The sequence below is a fragment of the Cibotium barometz genome, chromosome 12 (assembly GCF_041138505.1).
Source record: "Cibotium barometz isolate CiBa-2024 chromosome 12, ASM4113850v1, whole genome shotgun sequence".
In the NCBI taxonomy this organism is placed as follows: Eukaryota; Viridiplantae; Streptophyta; class Polypodiopsida; order Cyatheales; family Cibotiaceae; genus Cibotium; species Cibotium barometz.
The window spans coordinates 12,195,115-12,217,988 of record NC_141057.1 but is presented as its reverse complement, the minus strand read 5'-3'; the positions used below and the strand labels follow the sequence as shown (position 1 = coordinate 12,217,988).

The window sequence follows — 22,874 nt, the reverse complement described above, 5'->3', positions numbered from 1 at the left end:
TTCTTAAGCAGATTAAAACATTCTTGAAGCTCTTTCAAAAAATCAAAAGCCACACCACCTAAATGTTACATAAACCAATGAACAAGAGTTCTAGGTTGACATCCATAATGGACTCAACTCGAAGGATGCTGCTTTGCGCTATTACACACATATTATGCCACTGGAATCCTCCTACTCAACCTATCTTCTAGAAGCATAAGCATGAAGCATATACCCTAGAGTTCTAGGTTGACATCCATAATGGACTCAACTCGAAGGATGCTGCTTTGCGCTATTACACACATATTATGCCACTGGAATCCTCCTACTCAACCTATCTTCTAGAAGCATAAGCATGAAGCATATACCCTAGAGTTTGATTTACCCACTCTGTTTAACTATCAGATTCATGATGATCTGCTGAACACAAGTTCAGCTAAGTACAAACTCCTTGAATGCTCCCATATCCCATAACTTGAGAACATGTTCACTAACCATGTTAGTTAGCAAGTTACAAAGTCTAAATATTTAAACTATTACTTCGAAGGCTTTATAAACACTTCAACCAGCAATCTATGTACCTCGCCCAAGCACCACCACTCCAATGCCCAAAGTGTTTGGCTACTGGATAACTCTAGAACCTCTTAAAAGTGACCCAAGCATGTTTTTATAGAGTTTTTCCAACAAAAAAAATAAAAAAATACTCTTGCTTTTCTTTTTCTTGATTTTTACACTTGTTTTCGTATTGGATTCTCAGCTCTTCATTTTCCAAATCAAGTGAGGGACTCAAGCAATCAACTTGAAGAATTCTTGCCTATATTGATACACACTCTTTCTCATAAGTTGCTTGAATCATGTCTAGAGCTTTGTGTGGGGTCCTCCCACTCTACCCCTTCCCTCCAACTTTGATACTCTTAGTAAACCCCCTGCTCGTCAAATTTCAGAAAGTCAGTCCAAGTTAATCCTTCAATTCCTGTCTCGCTTCCACCCATAGTGTTCGGTGTAAGGACTCGAGCTTTCACTCGTTTTCCTTGGTTGAGCTGATGCATTTTGCGCCTTCTGCTCTTCAAACTCTTAGTCAACCCAAGGTAAAGTCGAATTTGCTCATCATATATCAGATGGTCAGTCCAAGTTAATCCCTTAAATTCCGTCTCAATTCCATCCATAGCATTCAGAGCACACACTCATGCGTTCATTCCAATTTACATGGATAAGCTGATGCTTTCAGCACCTTCCACTTTTTTGACACTGCCTACACTTCCAGGAAGTAGCTCTGTGTTACCCCCAGTAGCATGTATGTTTGCTTTCATCCGAGGCAAGGATGTCTTGAAACATGAGAACCTTAACCGTGTGCCTAGGGCCCGGCTTATATCAACTCAAACCATTTTCCCACATCTGACCAAAGTTCTCACTGGAGTGGTGAAATATGAGGTGGTTTAGCACAGGGATCAAGTATACTCATGCCAAATTGTTTGTTCGAGATCCAGCTTCAACTTCTAGAACACTTGCAATGTGAATAGTTTTATACATTTCATCATAAACTAGTGACCAAACACTTGCCCAACCTAGGTTGTTGATTGTTTTCATTGAAAAAGATGCCAATACTGCAACCTGTTCATCAATCATTATATAAATATATCCCGCTCGTCGTATACATGTTCATCAATCATTTTTATAGATATGCCCCACTCGTCCTCATTCATATGTTGTCAAGATGTCAGGCCTGTACATCCGTGTACCTAGGGTCCAGCTTCTATCAACTCAGACGATTTTCCCACAAATGACCAAAGTTCTCACTGGAGTGGTGAAATATGAAGTGGTTTAGCACTCCTTCAGGATCAAGCATAGTTACACCAAATTGTTTGTTCGAGATCCAGCTTCAACTTCTAGAACACTTGCCAACGTGAATACTCCTTTTATACATTATATCACAACCTAGACTGTTTCCCTCGAAAAAGCTGTCAATGCTACAAGTCATAAATACCTGTTCATCAATCATTATTATAGATATGCCCCGTTCGTCCTTACCACGACGCCCAGCCCTTCCGCTCATCTGCAAAAAACACAAGAATTTTACAAACATGACAAAACTACGTAGTCTGATCAAAACATCCATAAGCAATCTACATTCCAAGCCTGCTGAACCTGAATATACTCTCCCGAGGACATCCAGCGATGACTATCCCCATCCCATTTTCGAACAGCAGTGAATACCACAGTCTTGGCAGGCATGTTCAAGCCCATAGCAAACTGCAGTACATGCATAATTTTCTCAGACAATTCGATCTCATATTCATAACAAACAAAATATTGAAGAGTACCACTATTCCAGAAGACCCCACCGTTTCTGTAGCAAATAGTGCTTTGATCAAGCCTTCTTGAAACAAAATCTCCACCACCTCTTTCACAATGGGGAGGAGACCCGAATGATGCATTGCTATTCCTCTTTCCAGAAGAGGTAGAATCGATTTGATTGGAAGCAGCTCTCTATCCTCCTCACTAAGACATTGTATCGCATTTGTAAACACATCATTGACCACACCTTTCTCCTCTTCGGAGTTGAAATCCATTTTGGGCATAGATGTGGCATACTGTTCACATTCACGTCGACTGAAGCTAAATACAATGACAGGCTGGAATTTCCTTTCCTTGATCATCTGAAATAAGGGCAAACATGAGCATAGTTAGCCTCAAAATCACAAAACAAAAAAAGACACCCTTGAAACCTGTAATCTCTCTCTCTCTCTCTCTCTCTCTCTCTCTCTCTCTCTCTCTCTTGCATCCGTACGTACATACCTTATGATAAGGTACATTTTAGTGTATGGTACAGTACTGTACCATATGGTACGGATCCGTACGTGGCAAAATTTATTTTATTTTTTTTCCCAACTGGCCTTTGGCCCAAGATCCTCCCATAGTTACCAATTTTTTACCGCCCGTAGGCGCTTATTTATCCACCCGTAGGCAATGCCGCCAAGGAAGCACTAAGGGGGGGTTTGAACCCAAGACCTCTTGGTCCTAGGCAAACACCTTCACCACTTGAGCTATCACCTCATTGGCCATACGTGGCAGTTTTTAAAAACATTTTGGGCCTTAACCGGCCACCGTCGCCGCTTTTAGCCCTCTCCACACGTTGGGGACACCCAAGCAGGTGAGGATACATGCACTTTCTTGTTTAACTTATGTGTGCACGATATGCACATACTTTTGGTACTACTAACTTCACAGCGAGATGATGATGATGCGTTGCTAGCTGCTGTGGTCACCACCATTGCACCAGAGTATGATAGCAAAGGAAACATGTTGACAGATGGAGATCTTGACTCTTCATCTTCATCATCATCTGATGGTGATGAAGTGGATTGATCATTGAGCGCTCTGCAATGTGCAGTGCTAGTGACACTAGTGACTAGAACTATTATTTTTTGGAATCTCTAGATAGTAAACTGTCTTTCAACTTTGAAATTTTGATTGATTGCTTGTAGTATGTAACCCGTGGCATTTGAGCCATGGGTACTGAACGTTTGAGTGATTCCATTTCATGAAACCTATTTATGCTTTTGTTTACTGATAACTCTCATTTTGATAATTGTGGTGTTGTTCAAAAATGAATTGTTTTTCAAATTTAAAGTTTGCAATTTTTCATTCATTTTTCTATATATATATACACTATATAGTATATTTTTTATGTTTTTACATACCTTACGTATTTAACGTACCTCAAAATCTCAACCCGTACTTGAATGTGTATCTTACGTACTTGATTCGTACCGTACCTTACGTACCTTTCCACTTTGCTCTCTCTCTCTCTCTCTCACACAGTTGTATCCAGACACATGCACACTTTTTCTTTTCTTCCGATGACCGGAAGAACACAGTTGTATTATTTTTTGTCTCATAGGCCGACTTTGGCCTCTCGTAGACGTTAATATATCTTTCTTTCTTTCTTTCTCTCTCTTTCTCTCTTCGCTGCTCCCCGCTTCTGTTCCCTGTTCGCTTCGCGCCTCCTCTGTGCATCGCCGCCCTCTCTGTTCGCTACTGCCGCCCACTAGCCCTTCCGCCTCGATGCCCCACTGGCGCTATGCTGGCCCGTTTGCCTGTCCACTAGGTCCTATGCCCCCCTTTTGCCCACGCACCCTTGCTCAGGCCCCCAAGGCAGCAACATAACACTCTCTCTCTCTCTCTCTCTCTCTCTCTCTCTCTCTCTCTCTCTCTCTCCTCCCTGCCTGTGGGAAGGGCTGCAGAGTAATCTCGAGGAATGGCCCCGAGTCTCCAAGAGAAACTCAAGGCCCTCGAGACGACAATGAAGGCAATAATCAAGGAGAACAAGAAGACATCCGATTCCATCCAACCTCAATGAGGTGGAGAACAAACTCCACCGGCACATCATGGCCCTCGAAGCACGGGTCACGGACCTTGAACAAGAGAACACAGCACTCAAGGAGGAGGTGAGTGCATTGAAAGTGGAACTAGTAGCCGTCAAGAACACCGAGAACGAAGAAGGGGAGATCAATGACAACACTCTCACGGCCATCAAAGAAGAGATCTCCAAGGAGATCACAAAGGACATGGAGGGAAAACTCGAAGCCAAGCAATCAGGATGGGTTGAGGTGGTGAAGAAGAACATCCGTAAAGAAGTGAGGGAGGAGACTCAAAGGGAAGAACATCAAATCATTCACACCACCATTGAGGAGGAGAAGATGAGGCATGCCCGCCGCCTCAACATTCGAGTCACAGGTATAGCCGAGACACCCAACTCCACTCCCGAGAAAGATGGACAGCTTCTATGCATGAAGCTAGGCTACAAGGAAGAGGACCCTCTCCCCTTCACCAAAGCATGGAGAGTCGGGAAAGACTCAACACGCAAACGAGCCCTCATCCTACAGTTTGCAGGAGAGACGGAGAGGGTCACCTTCATGAGGAAGAGGGTCATACTACAAGGCTTAGAGGGAGCTCCTATTTTCTTAGATGATGATCTCACGAGGATGCAGCTAGAGCATAGGGGAGCTTGCATGCCACGAGTCTTACACGCGAGGAGAGAAGGCATGAAGGCCTTCTATCAAGATGGTCGGGTCATCATTGATGGCCAGCCCATGGATTAGCGGTTTGGGGCCTATGGGACACAAACCAGGCCACTGACAGAGATACACATGGCAGTATGGAACTGTAATGATTCACTATGGGTGCAGCCTGGACGACTGGAGCATGTTATGGTGGGGAGAGACATCATACTTCTGACAGACACATCAGAGCCCAGAGAGGGGGCTACCTCGAGTAGAAGGATTCCAGTGGGAGTCGGCATACAGGAGGACCACACGCCAGGGTACCTCGAGAGGGTCGGGGGGAGTAGCAGTTCTATTCAGACGAGAGCTACAGGGGAGACTGAGAGTGGTAGCACAAGATCCAGAGGCCAGATACATGTGGATCAGCTTACAGCTCTCACAGGACAGGGTTATATACATAGCCCTATGTTACTTTCCTCCATCAGGATCCTCCTATGTCATTACAAAGGACATGCCACAGGAAGAGGAGACAAGAGCCTCGCCATACACTTGTCTGTCAGAGGAGATTATGCATTATTCTACACTAGGGGAAGTATTTCTTACGGGTGACTTCAATGCCCACACAGAGCAGACAGTGTGAGGTGTATGACTATGATGACATGGAGATCCTCCACCCTGTGGATCCAGAGGAGATAGGGGCTAGTCGGGCATCAAAGGACACTGGACCAGACAGAGGACATTATGGGGACCACTTACTAGAGTTGGGAGCCAGGCATCGTCTCGTTATTTATAACGGGATGCTACAGTGGCCGGGATTAGGAGGGCTGACATGCTTCCCACATGGGGGTCATACACGGACCGGAGGCACAGTGGTAGACTACATTATGGGGTCTTTGGAGGCAACACAGCTTGTCACCTCATTCTCCATTCCACCTCGTCCTATTGGGGCAGATCATACATACTTGGCATTTTCACTAGCCGGATCACCAGTATCACCAGCCCCCACATACCGACGCCACACACTACCATCTACTTCACACATGACATGGCAGACATATACACTGGCAGAGTAGAGGATGGGCTCCTACTCATGGATCCCCTGGCACCTATGGATACCATTACAGGCCAGCTGCCATCACTCTTACACACGGCTACATTACAGAGCTTCCCACATCGTGTCCACTCAGGAGAGCCTGTGAGATCTGGGACTATGCCCCAGAACAGATGGTATGATGACGAGTGCAGAGCCCTATACTCACGGCTCCGCATATAGAGAGCCTTGGGAGCCATCACAGAGCAGGAGTCGAGGAGAGAGATGAGGAGACTTACTCGCCGCAAAAGGCAGGCCTTTGCAGAGATGCAGGAGCTAGAGATCTTCCATTTCTTCATGAGTAGAGATAGCCCTATCTCATGGCGGCACTTCAGAGAGCCCCGGACACCGACACCTATTGCAAACCCACACACATGGCACACATATGCAGAGGGCCTATACCACGCCCCACAGCAACCACCTATACCTCAGCCACAGGAGCCTCGACCTACCACAGCTAGCTTCTTTACCCACTCGATGGTAAAGGAAGCTATCCGCCGCCTACAGCATGGACGGGCCGCCGACCATATGGGCCTACAGGGTGAGCATCTCATATATGCAGTAGATTCTTTCGCTGTTTAACAGGGCACTAGCAGAGGGTTTGCCTGCGGAGTGGACGATGCACACCATTGTGCCGATCCACAAAATAGGGGATATGCTCGATCCGAGCAACTACAGGACGGTTATGGTTGGCCACATGTTGGCCAAACTCTATGGTGCAGTGTTGAAGCAAGAGCTTAGCTTATATGCTGAGCGAGCTGGTTTACGCTCATCAGGGCAGGCAGGATTCAGGAGAGCTTTCTCTACCACTGACCATGTATTCACTTTGAGATGTATGATTGATCAGGCCAGAGTGAGGAAGAGAAAGCTCTATTCCTGCTTTGTGGATTTCTGCAAGGCATTTGACACAGTACCACGAGAGAGGCTCTTTCAGCGCCTGCAGTCTCTTGGCATACCAGTAGATATGACATGGGGCATCTATGCATTATATGAGCACGTTTTTGGGCGAGTCAAATGCCCAGGAGGTATGTCCAAGACTATTGCTAGCACCATTGGTGTGAAGCAAGGATGCCCACTTTCCCCCACGCTATTTGGGTTATACATTGATGAGGTGGCTGACTTCATTACACGGGGAGGCAGAGATGGAGTTGATCTAGCAGGTACCTCAGTACATATTATGCTTTATGTTGATGATATCGTATTAGTGTCTGAGTCTCCAAGAGGTCTACACCAGCATCTACATGCACTCGATGATTTCTCCACACAGGGGTCTTACTGTGAACCTTGGGAAAATCAAGGTTATAGTCTTTCATACATCGGACATTCACTCTCGCACAGCAGGATGCTAGGTGGAGGTGGTGACATCATACATGTACCTAGGGGTTACCTTCTCTGCAGCAGCCACGTGCTTCACCATGGGTTCAGCAGCCAGAGCTAGATTGACACGGGGATATGCAGCATTGGCTATGCTAGAGAGACAGTGCCACCAGGCGCATTTTCAGGAGCCCCAGACGAAGGGGTGGCTATTTGACACATTTGGAGTAGCGATATGGGCGCCACGCCTTGCTACCCATTGGTGGACACAGATAGAGAGACCACAGCCCTCATGATGGCACACATGATACGCAGCAAACCGTCAGTAGCTCATGACATTATCCGAGCAGAGTTTGCTGCACCTCCTATGATGGTAGAGGCCATATTCCAGACTATGCCTGCTAGACAGATTCAGAAAGATGCCACAAGACACATTGCCATACAGAGCTTTTGAGGCATCTAGACAGCTGGCTGAGGCAGGAGACAAAGGATCATGGTATGCACAGGTCACACATTGGTTCTCACAGCATGGCCTAGACATGGATCATCTACCACCATTCCAGTATGACAGGGATGCACCACATATCCGTCTCTCTCATAGTGAGAGGAACAGAGTATTGAGACAGGACCTATGGCAGCTCTATACACGAGAGACATGGATATCGCCTACACAGCCTCTTCCACCGAAGATGCTATACTACAGAGATCACTTCATGAGTATCACTGATGATGTATTTATAGAGAGGCCTAGATACATGGAGGGCTTTTTACCACACGGCTCCCAAGTGGCTATTGGTCAGCTTAGAGTTTCATCACATCGATTGGAGATCGAGAGTGGCAGAGCAGCACGGATCCCCCGAGAGGAGAGGGTATGCAGATTGTGCAGATAAGAGGTGGAGAGTGAGTAGCATTATGTATGTAGATCCAGAGCATATACAGCCATCAGAGAGAGAGATCCCATTTCATTCAGAGAGCCACATTCCCTATACCAGATCTTTGAGGCAGCAGACCAGCGCATATTGGGGAGATTCATTCTAGACATACAGCGTCTCAGAGAGACATCATTACAGGCTCAGACAGCTCCGGTGGGGGGGCTGTCACCATTGAGCTATCTAATGGTCCTCTTATCTTCTTGTGTGAGCTTTGGGCTCTGGATGAGCATACTCCGTAGTGGTGCTCCATCGCTAGGACTGGCACGGCGTGATTCGTAGTGCCAGGGAAGGGTGGATTGCACACGGTGTATGTTTCTGGATTACCACCGCTAGGACTGGCACGGCGTGATTCGTAGTGCCAGGGACGGGTGGATTGTACACTGTGTGTGTACCTGGAATTGACTTTCCGGTGGGCCTGTTTGTGCCCGGAAATGTCAAGTATTGTGCAAGTACATGAACGGAGATTATCCTTTAACAATGTTGCATTGTGCACTCATGTTTGCCTGCCTTTGAAATGTTTTCGCGTGAACTGGTTTCGTTTGCATGCTTGACATGTGTGTCTAGCTCAGGGGTCGGGGACGCCCTCCCGTGAGCCGTGGAATGCCTTGTCTTGTGACAGGTTTTGTGGCGTGTGAACAGGTGGGAAATCCTTATTTTAATAAGAGTTTTAAGTTATAAGTCTTATAACTTACAGGTTTCATACTTCATTAAAAGTAGGTGGACACTTTATAAGTGTGGGCACCTTCTTTTGGCCTGGGCACCCTTTTATAGCATGTGGGGTGGGGGTTGGCCACCTACCCCACCTACCACACCCAATCCTTTGCATGGGAGGAAGGCGCCTCACTTCCAGCCCTCTCCCTTGCATTTTGGAGGAAGAAAACACAACTGCTTGCTGGGATTTAGAGAAAACAGGCTGGAGCACTCATTATTTGCTGATTCTGGTCGTACAGCAGGTACAGCAGGTACAGTACCATCATTATTTGCTGATTCTGGTCGTATAGCAGGTACAGCAGGTACATTACCATCATTATTTGCTGATTCTGGTCGTACAGCAGGTGCAGCAGGTACAGTACCATCATTATTTGCTGATTCTGGTCGTACAGCAGGTACAGCAGGTACAGTACCATCATTATTTGCTGATTTTGGTCGTACAGCAGGTACAGCAGGTCAAACCAGTGGGGTTATCCGCGTGGATTTAGGACATACGCATTTCCTACAAGTGGCCCAGGTTGTTTCACTCTTCCTACTGGCTGTACGGTGGCTCCAGAAGATTTTCATCGCGAAGAATGAGGAATTCTCCTGCTCTCCTATGTCTGGACTCCTCTTCCATTCACCGAGTCAACTCCGTGAGGGTGCCCCATCGCTAGGACTGGCACGGCGTGATCCGTAGTGCCAGGGACGGGTGGATTGCACGCAGAGTGTGACTCTGGAAGGTGCTATGGACGGGGCAGCCCTTGGTGACTGCAGACTCGGCATCAACAAACATGTTTGGGTTTGATACTTTGTTTTTTTTCATCGTGCATTGCTTATTGGAAATCTGGCCTTGGGCCCGTGTACTTGTAACAAATTCTCCCAAGTAATAATAACAATCCTTGGGGGGGGGGCCGGCCGTTCCGGCCTCAGTGTGGTGTCATCTATCTATGCTCAGAGTTGTTAATTACTTTTTATTGCTACTTTGTCTTGTGCTATTGTCTTTTAAGAGTGTATATTAAAGTGCTAACTGGAGAAGTGAGTCCAGGAAGGGGTGACCCCTGCTTGGGTCTCGTTTCAGTGGTATCAGAGCACGGATCTTCCTTTTTCTACATGGGGAGACGATCCAAAGGCTTCCTGACCACTCTCCATTAGTGACTTTACTCTTATTATGGCTAGCCAAGCAAGTAGCAAGGAAGTGCCAAATTCAAAGGGGCACTCCAGTGGAACTCAAGCAAGTGGACGGATGCCTTATGCCCGTGATCATGTATGGTTGGGACAGCCGTCCCGTGGCAAGGAGAAAATGCAGGAGCAAGAGCAAGAGCCAAGTGCCATCAATGCTGAAATTCAGCGTATGCGAGAGCTTCTCCATGCCAGGGAGATGGAATTGGCCAGCCTACGTGAGGACCCACACATTCAACAAGTGCTAGATGCAAAGAAAAAGGAGGCAACCGTCTTTCAAGACTTTGAAGCTTTGGCTCGTGGATCAGGGCTGAAACCTCGTGAGCTAGCTCTTTCATTCTTAGTGGAAAAGGGTGATGTATTGCAGGGCCAGGATGGGGAGCTTGTTATAAAGAGATCTCCATTGGTGGACATGCCTGGGATAGCCTCTCCAAAGCTGAAATCTGCTGTCCACAAAGAGGAGCCTTCCATTACATCCCGACGTGATTCTACCTTATATGGGAGGCATAGCCATGCCTATGAAGGTAACATTACTTCTAGAGATGATCGTTACAAGCCTCATTCTTCATCATTGCAGGTTTCTCATGGGCTTAGAGAGCACCGACATCCCCGTACTACTACTTTACCTGTTGAACTCTCCCATGAAGAGCCATTTCTTCATGCTCCCATCTCCACATCCTCTCCGGATCATGCTTATGCTGCAAGAGAAAGTGGTGGGGCTACACACATGCATGCAGGTACAGCACATGGTTCACGTCCACGTATGCCACCTAAGTATGCAGGAGCATCTATGGATGCCAGGGCTGATCCACATGAACGTGGAATCAAGAGGACGCATGGGGATTATGAGCATCATGTTCATAAGCAAAAGGAATTCAAAGCCGGGGACAAATCCGTCAAGTTCGAGACATATCATGGTGAGTTTGATGCTTCCAAGGTTATGTCATTTGTTTCCCAATTTGACATTGCTTTTAGTGATGAGGATTTTTCAGAAAAGTCCAAGGTGAGGCATTCTAGCATGTTCTTGAAGGGCACGGCCGCTCATTGGTGGCTTGCCGAAAAGCTCTCAGGCACTCCCGTGGACACTTGGGCTGAATTCAAAACTAGATTCTATGTCCAATTCTTACCCCCTAATGCCAAGAAGAACATCCGCAAGAAGTGGGATTGGGTTAAGCAGAATGAAGGTGAGTCAGTTCATGCTTATGTATCCAAGTTTTGGAAAACACTCTTCGAAGTTTCCCCTATTATGCAGGTAAATGATGAGGAACGCAAGAGAAAGTTTGAATCGGGACTCCAACCGGTTTATCAATCGGGCTTGGAGTTGTACCCAAACCACACTCTACAACAGCTCATTTCAGCTGCTTTGGCCACCGAACAATTGGAGCAAAAGCTGAAGCAAAATGATAGAGATGGACATGCTCAAAAGGGGAAGGACAAGGCTGTCCCAAATCTGCATAAGGGTGGACAGCCACCTAAAAGGGACTCCAATGAAGTTAAGGGAGCTCCAAAAGCTGAAAGTACCTCAGAGAAGAAGCGTCCCAACAAAAGGCCTAACTATGGACTTACTCCGGAACAAAGGGTGCAATATATACGTGACGGTAAGTGCTTTTCTTGTGGTAGTAAAGATCACATGGTCCGGCAATGCCCAAAGAAAGCAGGCAAAGAGGATGCAAAGGAAACCAAGGTTAATGTGCATATGGTGCCCGATGTACAAGGGGGGACAGCCCATGATGCTTTGGATAGGATGGTATGCAAGGCATGGGGACAGCTCAAAGATCAACCCGCATTATTTATGTTTGATGATTGTGCCACGGACAACTTCATATCATTGGAAATGGCTACAGCATTGGGCATTAGTGTGGATGACATGGGACCGGAGATTGAGGCCGGAAGTGCATTTGTTGGCAAGAAAGTCAAGGTCACACCCCTTATTGGCAAGCTTCGCATGCATATTCAGGGATATTTGGACCATGAGAACTTCCTCATTGCACCATTAAATGGGTGTGATGTATTGCTTGGAAAGCCTTGGCACTCCCGTCTTGATCCTCGCAAGGCTTACAAGACCAACCGGATCACATTTATGCATAGGGGCAAAGAGCATGTTATTGATGCCGGTGTGGAAGGGAATTCTATCCCTATTGTATCCCACATTCAAATAAATAAAGCCATGAGAAAGGGTCTTTGCTCGTACATGATTTTTGTTCGTGATAGAATAGACCATGTTGATCATTCTCTTGATTCTCTCACATGTGATAGGCTGGAATTTTCGAAACAATATGCAGATTGCTTTACAGATTCACTTCCAGGGGAGCTACCACCACCACGGCCGGAGGATCATCATATAGACCTTGTGCCTGGCAGTTCTCCACCAAATAGGCCGGCATACCGTGTGAGTGCATCACAGCAGGAGGAGATCATGAAGCAAGTCAATGAGCTCATGCAAAAAGGTTTGATCCGCCCTAGCTCTTCACCGTATTGCTCTCCCGTACTTCTAGTGCAGAAGAAGGATCTCTCTTATCGTATGTGTGTGGATTATCGGGCTCTAAATAAACTAACCATCAAGAATAGGTTTCCTATTCCTCGTATTGATGATATTTTGGATAGATTGGATGGCTCGGCATATTTCAGCCGAATTGATTTGAAGAGTGGATATCATCAAGTACGGGTAGTACCAGAGGATGTGCATAAGACCGCTTTCAGGACAGCATTTGGTTTGTACGAGTATCTTGTTATGCCTTTCGGTCTTACAAATGCTCCTGCCACTTTTAACCGTATGATGGACAGGATTTTTAGAGATCATCGATCGTTCACTGGAGTTTTCTTCGATGACATCTTGGTTTATTCCAAGAGTGAAGAAGAGCACAGAAAGCATTTGGCCATAGTCTTTGAAGAACTCCGAAAGCATAGACTTCACATCAATGCTAAGAAGAGTGAGTTCTTCCTCTCCGAAATTCATTATCTTGGGCATATTGTTTCTCAAGATGGCATACGAATGGATCCCGCCAAGATTGAGGCTATCAAGAATTGGCCTGAACTCAAGTCAGTGCATGAGGTTCGTAGTTTTCTTGGGTTATGCTCATACTATAGACGGTTCATATGGCATTTTGCTTTGATTGCTGCCCCTCTTCATCAGTTGACAAAGAAGAAAGTCCCCTTTCAGTGGACTTCATTGGAAAGCAAAGCTTTCTATTCACTAAAGGATGCAATCATATCTGGGCCCGTGTTGATCATTCCTGACTTGCACAAGCCATTCTTTGTGGAATGTGATGCATGTGGAGATTGTTTAGGTGCTGCCCTGAACCAGGAAGGACACCCCGTGGCATTTGAGAGCCGCCGTTTGCGTGATACGGAGCTTTCTTTGGGGATCTATGAGAAGGAGCTATTGGCAGTGATTCATGCATTGACCATTTGGAAGCACTATCTTCTGGGTGCAGAGTTTATGGTGAAGACCGACAACCAAAGCTTACGGTATTTTCTCACACAAACTAAGCTCTCAGAGAAGCATATGCGGATGGCAAATTTCCTCTCTATGTTTCATTTTCAGATTGTGCATACACCGGGAAAGAAGAATGTGGTGGCCGATGCATTGTCTCGAAGGCCGTATGTAGCTTCTATCTCAATTGCCTCTCATGGAGACTTGTCGTCTATGCAAAATAAGTACCATATAGATGCTGATTTTTCAGATTTATGGGCTGATTTGGTGGCTGGTCATACTCATGCATCATATGTGATCAAAGATGGGTATCTCCTTAAAGATAATTGCCTTTGTGTGCTCACAGATTTGAGGCAAAAAGTGTTGGAAGAATGCCATGCTCCACCGTATGCAGGACATAGAGGTATTCTACCTACTACTCATATGGTTGAACGCTACTTCTTTTGGCCAGGGATGAGGAAGGACATTGAGGCTTATGTACGTGCTTGCCTCATTTGCCAAAAGGTCAAGTTTGATCGTCAGAAGTCTCCTGGATTGCTTCTACCATTGCCTATTCCCTCGCAGCCATGGGAGAGTATAGCTATGGATTTCATCATGGATTTGCCTCGCACTCAGCAAGGTAATGATGCTATATGGACTATCGTTGACCGGTTTAGCAAGCAAGCTCATTTCTTGCCGGTCAAGAAAACGATCAAGGCAGATCATATGGCAAAAGTTTTCTTATCACAGGTATTCAAGCATCATGGTATGCCTAAATCTATTGTGGGTGACCGTGATCCTCGAACTACCAGTCTCTTCTGGAGAGCACTTTTTGACAATATGGGCACAAAGCTGAATTTTTCATCCGCTTTTCATCCTCAAACCAATGGTCAAAGTGAAGCAGCAAATTCAGCCGTATTGGACCTTCTCAAATGCTATGTAGCTGATCAAAAGACTTTGTGGAAAAAGTATTTGCCACTTGTGGAGTTTGCATACAATAACACGGTGCATGCTTCTACTGGGAAGGCTCCCTTTGAGATAGTTTATGGCAAAGTGGTATTGCCTCCCATCCTACGTACTAAGGATGAGATTTTTGCTGCTGATGACTTTGTCAGGGGCTTGGATGTTGCCTTTGCACAGGTACGGACAGCCATAGCCCGTTCTCAAGAGAAGCATAAGAAGGCTGCAGACAAGCATAGAAAGCATTTGGATGTCAAGGTAAATGATTGGGTATTGCTGAAATTCGAAAAAGCTAGACTCCATAAGAGATCTGGTAAGGAGGGGATGTTTCCCAAGCTCTCATCCAGGTATTATGGGCCTTTCAAGGTCATTGAGCAGATCAATGAAGTTGCTTTTCGTTTAGCATTGCCATCCCATTGGAAGATACATAATGCTTTCCATGTTAGCCTCTTACGAAAGTATGTGGGTCCGGAACCAAGTCTTCCTATCATTGAGGATCCACCAGAAGTGGATGAGTTGGAAGAGATTTTGCAACCAGAGCAGATTGTGTTTCATAAAGAGCGTAAGCTATCTGCAGGCAAGCTTGTAAGACGCTATTTGGTGAAGTTCAAGAACTATCTCCCCATTGATGCTAAGTGGGTTGATGAGGACTACTTCCAAGATTATCCGCAGCTTCTCCATGACTATTTGGAAGCTTTTCAGTTGCGGACAACTGTTTAGAAGACGGGGAGATGTCACCATTGAGCTATCTAATGGTCCTCTTATCTTCTTGTGTGAGCTTTGGGCTCTGGATGAGCATACTCCGTAGTGGTGCTCCATCGCTAGGACTGGCACGGCGTGATTCGTAGTGCCAGGGAAGGGTGGATTGCACACGGTGTATGTTTCTGGATTACCACCGCTAGGACTGGCACGGCGTGATTCGTAGTGCCAGGGACGGGTGGATTGTACACTGTGTGTGTACCTGGAATTGACTTTCCGGTGGGCCTGTTTGTGCCCAGAAATGTCAAGTATTGTGCAAGTACATGAACGGAGATTATCCTTTAACAATGTTGCATTGTGCACTCATGTTTGCCTGCCTTTGAAATGTTTTCGCGTGAACTGGTTTCGTTTGCATGCTTGACATGTGTGTCTAGCTCAGGGGTCGGGGACGCCCTCCCGTGAGCCGTGGAATGCCTTGTCTTGTGACAGGTTTTGTGGCGTGTGAACAGGTGGGAAATCCTTATTTTAATAAGAGTTTTAAGTTATAAGTCTTATAACTTACAGGTTTCATACTTCATTAAAAGTAGGTGGACACTTTATAAGTGTGGGCACCTTCTTTTGGCCTGGGCACCCTTTTATAGCATGTGGGGTGGGGGTTGGCCACCTACCCCACCTACCACACCCAATCCTTTGCATGGGAGGAAGGCGCCTCACTTCCAGCCCTCTCCCTTGCATTTTGGAGGAAGAAAACACAACTGCTTGCTGGGATTTAGAGAAAACAGGCTGGAGCACTCATTATTTGCTGATTCTGGTCGTACAGCAGGTATAGCAGGTACAGCAGGTACAGTACCATCATTATTTGCTGATTCTGGTCTTACAGCAGGTACAGCAGGTACAGTACCATCATTATTTGCTGATTCTGGTCGTACAGCAGGTGCAGCAGGTACAGCAGGTACAGTACCATCATTATTTGCTGATTCTGGTCGTACAGCAGGTACAACAGGTACAGCAGGTACAGTACCATCATTATTTGCTGATTCTGGTCGTACAACAGGTACAGCAGGTACAGTACCATCATTATTTGCTGATTCTGGTCGTACAGCAGGTACAGCAGCAGCAGGTCAAACCAGTGGGGTTATCCGCGTGGATTTAGGACACGCATTTCCTACAAGTGGCCCAGGTTGTTTCACTCTTCCTACTGGCTGTACGGTGGCTCCAGAAGATTTTCATCGCGAAGAATGAGGAATTCTCCTGCTCTCCTATGTCTGGACTCCTCTTCCATTCACCGAGTCAACTCCGTGAGGGTGCCCCATCGCTAGGACTGGCACGGCGTGATCCGTAGTGCCAGGGACGGGTGGATTGCACGCAGAGTGTGACTCTGGAAGGTGCTATGGACGGGGCAGCCCTTGGTGACTGCAGACTCGGCATCAACAAACATGTTTGGGTTTGATACTTTGTTTTTTTTCATCGTGCATTGCTTATTGGAAATCTGGCCTTGGGCCCGTGTACTTGTAACAAATTCTCCCAAGTAATAATAACAATCCTTGGGGGGGGGCCGGCCGTTCCGGCCTCAGTGTGGTGTCATCTATCTATGCTCAGAGTTGTTAATTACTTTTTATTGCTACTTTGTCTTGTGCTATTGTCTTTTAAGAGTGTATATTAAAGTGCTAACTGGAGAAGTGAGTCCAGGAAGGGGTGACCCCTGCTTGGGTCTCGTTTCAGGGACAACAGGCACAGATTACTACATTTTTTCACAAATCCATCCCCCTCCTCCCAGCCCCTACACAGCAAGGAATTACTCTCCAGAGAGCACACTCAGAGCCCACAGTAGACAGAGGACACCTGGCTTTCGGACACCACGCCTATACCAGAGAGAGAGATGACAGAGATCAGAGCTCAGTTTCACAGAGAGGGTGCGGAGCGACTGGCTCGCTTCAGAGCAGACCCAGGCATGTTCTTCAGGGAGCTGTGGGCACCCCCTTCATTGATGTATACCATTTTATACCCCCAGTATGGTACAGGATGGAGCTAGCTAGGTTGCATATCATGACTGTATACCCCATGCATATAGCTTTGCATTCTCCTAGTAGTAGAGCTCCATCCCCTCCCCCACTCATTGTACTTATTGCACACCCAGATTCAGCTTTTTGGTTCATTACTTTTCCATTTTGTTGGGATGACAGAGGATACCTCACACAGGTACACTGATTTGTCTCATAGGCCGAGTTCGGTCTTTTGGAAGACGTTAATAAAATCTCTCTCTCTCTCTCTCTCTCTCTCTCTCTCTCTCTCTCTCTCTCTCTCTCTCTCTCTCTCTCTCTCATATCCTCACTGAGATGGGCCTCCAAAGAGCCAACCAAGATATGGGGAATGCAACATCATATGGTAGACACTTCTAGGAGATGGGGGCTATGCATGAGCCATTGAGCTGGTTATATATAATGGGCTGTCCATCTTACATTTTTTCCGCATGGGGGAGGCACGAGAATGGTAGATTACCTCACGGGGTCTCTCGCTCTTATACTACACATCCCAGACTTCACCATCCCTCCCCCCCCCATACTAGCTGACCATGCATTACTTTCTTTCACGGTCTCATGCCCCACCTTAACGCCCACACCCACACCCCCTGTCACCACCTTCACCCGGATTCATTTCCATCATGATCTTGACCACATCTATGAGGACCACCTCTCCCGCCACATTTCAGCTCTCCACTTATCCCTCCGTATCTCCACCATTACATCCCAACTTTCCTCCATCATCCATGACTCCGCCCACACCAGTTTCCCCTACACCACATGCTCCACAGCAAGTTTGCCAATGGGATCCCAACCCCAGAACGGATGGTATGATGAAGAATCCAAAACCACCAAGCTTCGCCTCTTACGCGAGAGGGAACATGGACTGATTTCAGCACATAAGATGCAACGCATCTTTCGTACATTCACTCACCAAAAGAAACGGACATTTCTCGCCAAACGAGAACAAGAGTTATACCAACTCTTTTTGAGCAAGGACAACTCAAAAGCTTGGCGCATTCTTCAAGAAAAAAGAGCACCTACACCTATCACAGATCTTAGCCTTTGGGAAGCCTATGCACGACAGCTGTATGACGTGCCAAACCAGCCTATGCCACAAATGTCACACATCCCTCGGCCTACATCTTGTCTCTTTGATTCCCCCAATGTCACTAGGGCTCTTAAAAAGTTGCATAATGGGAGAGCATAAGATCATGAGGATCTACGTGCAGAACATTTTGCCCAACGGGCACCACATATTGGCTCCCGTTCGTGCCAGTCTTTTTAACAGAGCATTCTATGAAGGCTTCCCACCCTCCTGGACTACCAACACCATTGTCCCCATCCACAAAGCAGGAGACCCCACGGACCCAAGTAACTATAGGACTATCATGATTGGTCACACAACGGCCAAAATCTATGGGGCGGTTCTAGAGGACATGATGAGCTCTATGGCAAAGACGATGGGAAATAGAGCATCAAGCCAAGCAGGTTTCAAGAGAAACTTCTCCACACTGGACCATAACTTTACTTTACAGTCTATCATAGAGGAGGCGAGGTCCTCAAAGAGACATGTTTATTGCTGCTTTGTGGATTTCCGCAAAGCCTTTGACTCCATCCCTCGATCCCGTCTGATAGGAGGCTTGCAGGAGCTCCAGTTCTCACATGAGATGATATGGGTTGTGATGGCACTATATGAGATAGTGCTCGGCCGAGTACGTGCACTCGATGGGACCTCGGGAGATATACGTAGCACTATTGGGGTTAAGCAAGGCTACCCACTCTCACCTACACTCTTTGGCCTATACATTGATGAGATCGCAGTATTTGTGGATAGTTTCGGAGGTAGAGGTTCACCATTGGCTCAGACAGTAGTGCCCATATTGCTATATGTTGGCGACATTGTCTTGATCTCAGATTGAGCCGAGGGTTTACGAAAACACTTAAATGCATTGGACAAGGAGGGAGACCTTACGGTCAATTTGGGCAAAACCAAGGTTATGGTCTTCAACACATCTTAAGCAATTGCCTCACTATTTTCTTTCATATACAGAGATGCCCCAGTGGAGATTGTGCAAAAGTATGTGTATCTAGAGTCACTTTTACAGGCCCTTTTTTCTGCATGACCACAGCTACCACTGACCGACTTGCAAGGGGGCACGCCTCCCTATCCCGTGTTTCCAAGCACATTTCCAAGAACCTTGCACCAAGTGCTGGCTCTTTGATACTCTAGTATGTATGATGCAGCCTTTTGGGACACTTGTTAGAAATAAACTTTGTAATCACATGTAAGTGAGAGATGGTGGCTCTCATAGGGTGACTGTAAATGATAGTGAGGCACCGTTCAATATACACTTTTTGCAAGTTGCCTTGTTTTTATAAGTGATAGAGTATATCCTAATATGAATTGAAAAAGGGTGAGGAAGTCACGGTAAGGGATTCAAGCACAAATCTCAAAGTTTTTTTTAAAATATTTTTCCCTTTTGCTTCCAAAATCAGCATGTATTTTATTATGCCCTTGTAGCAAAAGAAATCCTTTTCTTCCTATCCATGGCCAGGATGGCCAGGGAGTAGCATGACCATTAGATGGCCGTTTGAGATTGAGATAGGCATTTGGGCTTGGTAGTTGTGGTCACGATGGGAGCGCTTGTTCATTGCGGCACCTTCTTTCACCTCTCAGGCATCTGTGGGTAAAAAGGAGCAAACACAGGGGCAAAGCACACATTGGCAAGCATTATGTTTTCTAGCATAGGCCAATGGGGAAGCTTGGTTTACTTCTATAAGATATTTTGTGCTTCCTTGCCCCACCAAACCGCATTTGCCAATGGGGAAGCTTGATTTACTTCTATAGGATATTTTGTGCTATTGGGTTAATCCTTCGCCATCATACTTTATAGGGTGTGGTCCTTTGGGGGTGACCTGATCTTAGTAGATTTTCGTTTTTGGAGTGGAACAGTTTGAGTTTTCCTTCAGGATTCCATCAAGATACCTAATGGCTCTTTCCCCTCCATTAGAGGATACCGTGGCCTTCACCCCCACAAGGAGCGCACATAGGTGGAAGGAGAGTTGCTTGAAGCTTGTATGAAGTCACAGATGTAGAGGCTACACATTGATCTATCTTTACCAGTGAATAGAGGGCTTATACTTGAATGTTGAGTCCTTCCTTCCTCCTACTTGGGCAGTTTTTTTCTCCCACCGCATGCTTCAGCCACTACAAGACTAATTTGTAACATTGTCATTTATATGACTCTTTTTGTTCCTTTAGCTAGATTATTTTTCCATTATATGGTTACTTCATTTTTTGGTCTTTGGTCTCATAAACCCTTTGGTCTTTTTGTAGACATAAATATAACTTTCTTTCTTTCTTCTTCTCTCTCTCCACATCCATCCATCCATGCATGCTTACATGCCTACCTACCTATGCATGTTTTTATGTATGTATGTATGTATGTATGTGCATGCATGCATGCATGTATGTAAGTATGTATGTACCTGCCTGCCTGCAAGAGGGCGGGCGTGGGAGCACAGGCGCGCATGTGTGTGGGTGTAAGCAAAATGAATGACTAAGAACCCACATACAACAGAATAGTCAATCCAGAAACATTCTGAAAATGATATTAGCGAAGATAAGCACCTTTAGCCAACAAAATAAAGACAGCCTGGTTATGCAGAATGTCATGCTTTGAAAGCCTCAAGAAACAACCCACCTTCACGATTTTATAGATATCCATCCCTCCATTAGCACCACCGCCAGCAGCACCCCTTCCCTTTGCTCCTCTTCCACCTCTAGCGCCTCTGCCCATTCCACGCCCACCCCCAACTGGCGAGGAGAGACCGTCTTCCTGAAGAGATTCCTTTTCGAACGATGTGACCAGTTTGTTGAAACTATCTTCTCTAAACTGCCCCTTCTCATCTACAATCAAGTACAATCCAGAGCCTCCTACAGGGAAAGCATAATGTTGCAAAGGAGTCGGTCTAAAATCAGTGTAGACAACATGGCACGGCTGCTTGTGCAAGCCGCAGATCCACTCTGCAAACTCGGTAGCATTGGACATTGTAGCAGACAGGAAGACCATTTTGATGGCTGGGGGCAGAAAGATGATACTTTCTTCCCAAACAACGCCTCTTTCTCTGTCTCTCATGTAATGAATCTCATCAAAGATGACCCATGCAACTTCTTTCAAAACCTCTGAGCCTCTGTAAAGCATTCCTCTGAGAATTTCGGTGGTCATCACTATACAGCTCGCATTAGGAGCTATGGAAACATCCCCCGTCATGAGACCAACATCACTGAACTCCTGACTAAGTTCCCTGTACTTTTGATTGCTGAGAGCCTTGAGTGGAGACGTGTAGATAACCCGCTGGTGGTCACGAAAGGACATTGCTATCGCGTACTCAGCCACAGCAGTTTTGCCTGCTGATGTGTGGGCTGAGACCAGGACCGATTCATTTCGCTCAAGGCATGCAACGGAGACTTCCTGGAATGGATCCAAGGTAAATGGATAGGTTTTTGCCCCAGGACCTCTGTAGACTGGATTGTCTATGGTTCCATGGGCTTTCACATCCTGAGTGCAGACATACCCGGGCGGGACTGCAACTTCGTGGACGCAAGAGCGGGCACTGTTGATGCGCTTAGGCTCTGATGGCGTGGAGGGCTCTGTGCAAGAACCATTCACATTTTCTGGATTCTTTCGTTTGCCAAGGGCACTGTCTGGTGAGTCGGCCATGGTTTTGGTGTCGTCTGTATGCAAGGGCATTCTGAAAGCCCTTCTCCACCGAAGCGTAGGGTGTATACCGCTGCAAGAAACAGCAATTATTGCTTGCATGAGAACTATTGCGACAGACTGAAAGAAACTGAACCCTAAAAGGAACTGAATTTACCTGATTTGGCAGTAAAATTTATCGCGGAGAGCTCAAAACGCCCAAAACCTATGGCGTTGAGACGCTCAGAAACACTAATTCCCCTGCAGACAAGCTTCGAAACCCTTATTCCCCGTGCGCTTCGCGCAAGATTAAGCCTTCAATTAACTGCTAACCATAAGAACAACCCTAAGTTAGCGTTTTGAAGTTCTACTAGCGTGAGTCTGGAGTTGTGTTTATAGACTGCCCTTTTATGAAGACGGGCCCTTTTGTAGTAAAGCATCTAAGTCATTTTTTAAATCGTTTTTTCAACAAATATAAATTTAATTCATTTGTGTGTTGTGTGTTTAATTCACAACTTATCATACTGCACATTGTTGCGGCACGAAGTTTTTGCTTGTATGCATATGTGCATACATATGTATGTGTGTATGTAAGTGTGCGACTACGTACATGTGTGCATGCATTTATGTGTGTGCAAGTGTGTGTGTGTGTGTGCATGTATGTGTATTTGTGTATGCATGTGTGTATTTGTGTGCATGTGTGTGTGTGTGTGTGTCTATGTGTGAATCTCTCATATAGACGCATATATCCTCTCACATGCATTCGCTCTATCTTTGTCATGTGCGACACAACCCTCTCTCAGACACATGCACATGCACTCTCTCTCTCTCTCTCTCTTTCTTCTCACACATGTCTCGCATATACACTCTCACACACATAAAAACTCTC

General features: G+C 46.2%; 1 protein-coding gene across 4 annotated transcripts in view; it reads right to left on the bottom strand.

Annotated features, from left to right (window-relative positions):
• HEN2 (RNA helicase, ATP-dependent, SK12/DOB1 protein) overlaps positions 1-22,389 on the bottom strand; it is a 50,247-nt gene extending 27,858 nt beyond the window's left edge. For 3 of the 4 annotated variants that reach the window (XM_086806055.1, XM_086806054.1, XM_086806056.1), the window contains exons 1-5: positions 22,164-22,383; positions 20,990-22,079; positions 2,322-2,636; positions 2,125-2,229; positions 1,964-2,032 (exon numbers count right to left, since the gene is read on the bottom strand). In XM_086806055.1, the coding sequence (XP_086662181.1) occupies positions 1,964-2,032; positions 2,125-2,229; positions 2,322-2,636; positions 20,990-22,039 (1,539 nt within the window). In that variant the 5' untranslated portion in view covers positions 22,040-22,079; positions 22,164-22,383. Of the gene's footprint in view, positions 1-1,963; positions 2,033-2,124; positions 2,230-2,321; positions 2,637-20,989; positions 22,080-22,163 lie in introns of all 4 variants that reach the window. The other variant, XM_086806057.1, reaches the window with a different exon arrangement.
• Between the last annotated feature and the right edge of the window lie 485 nt (positions 22,390-22,874).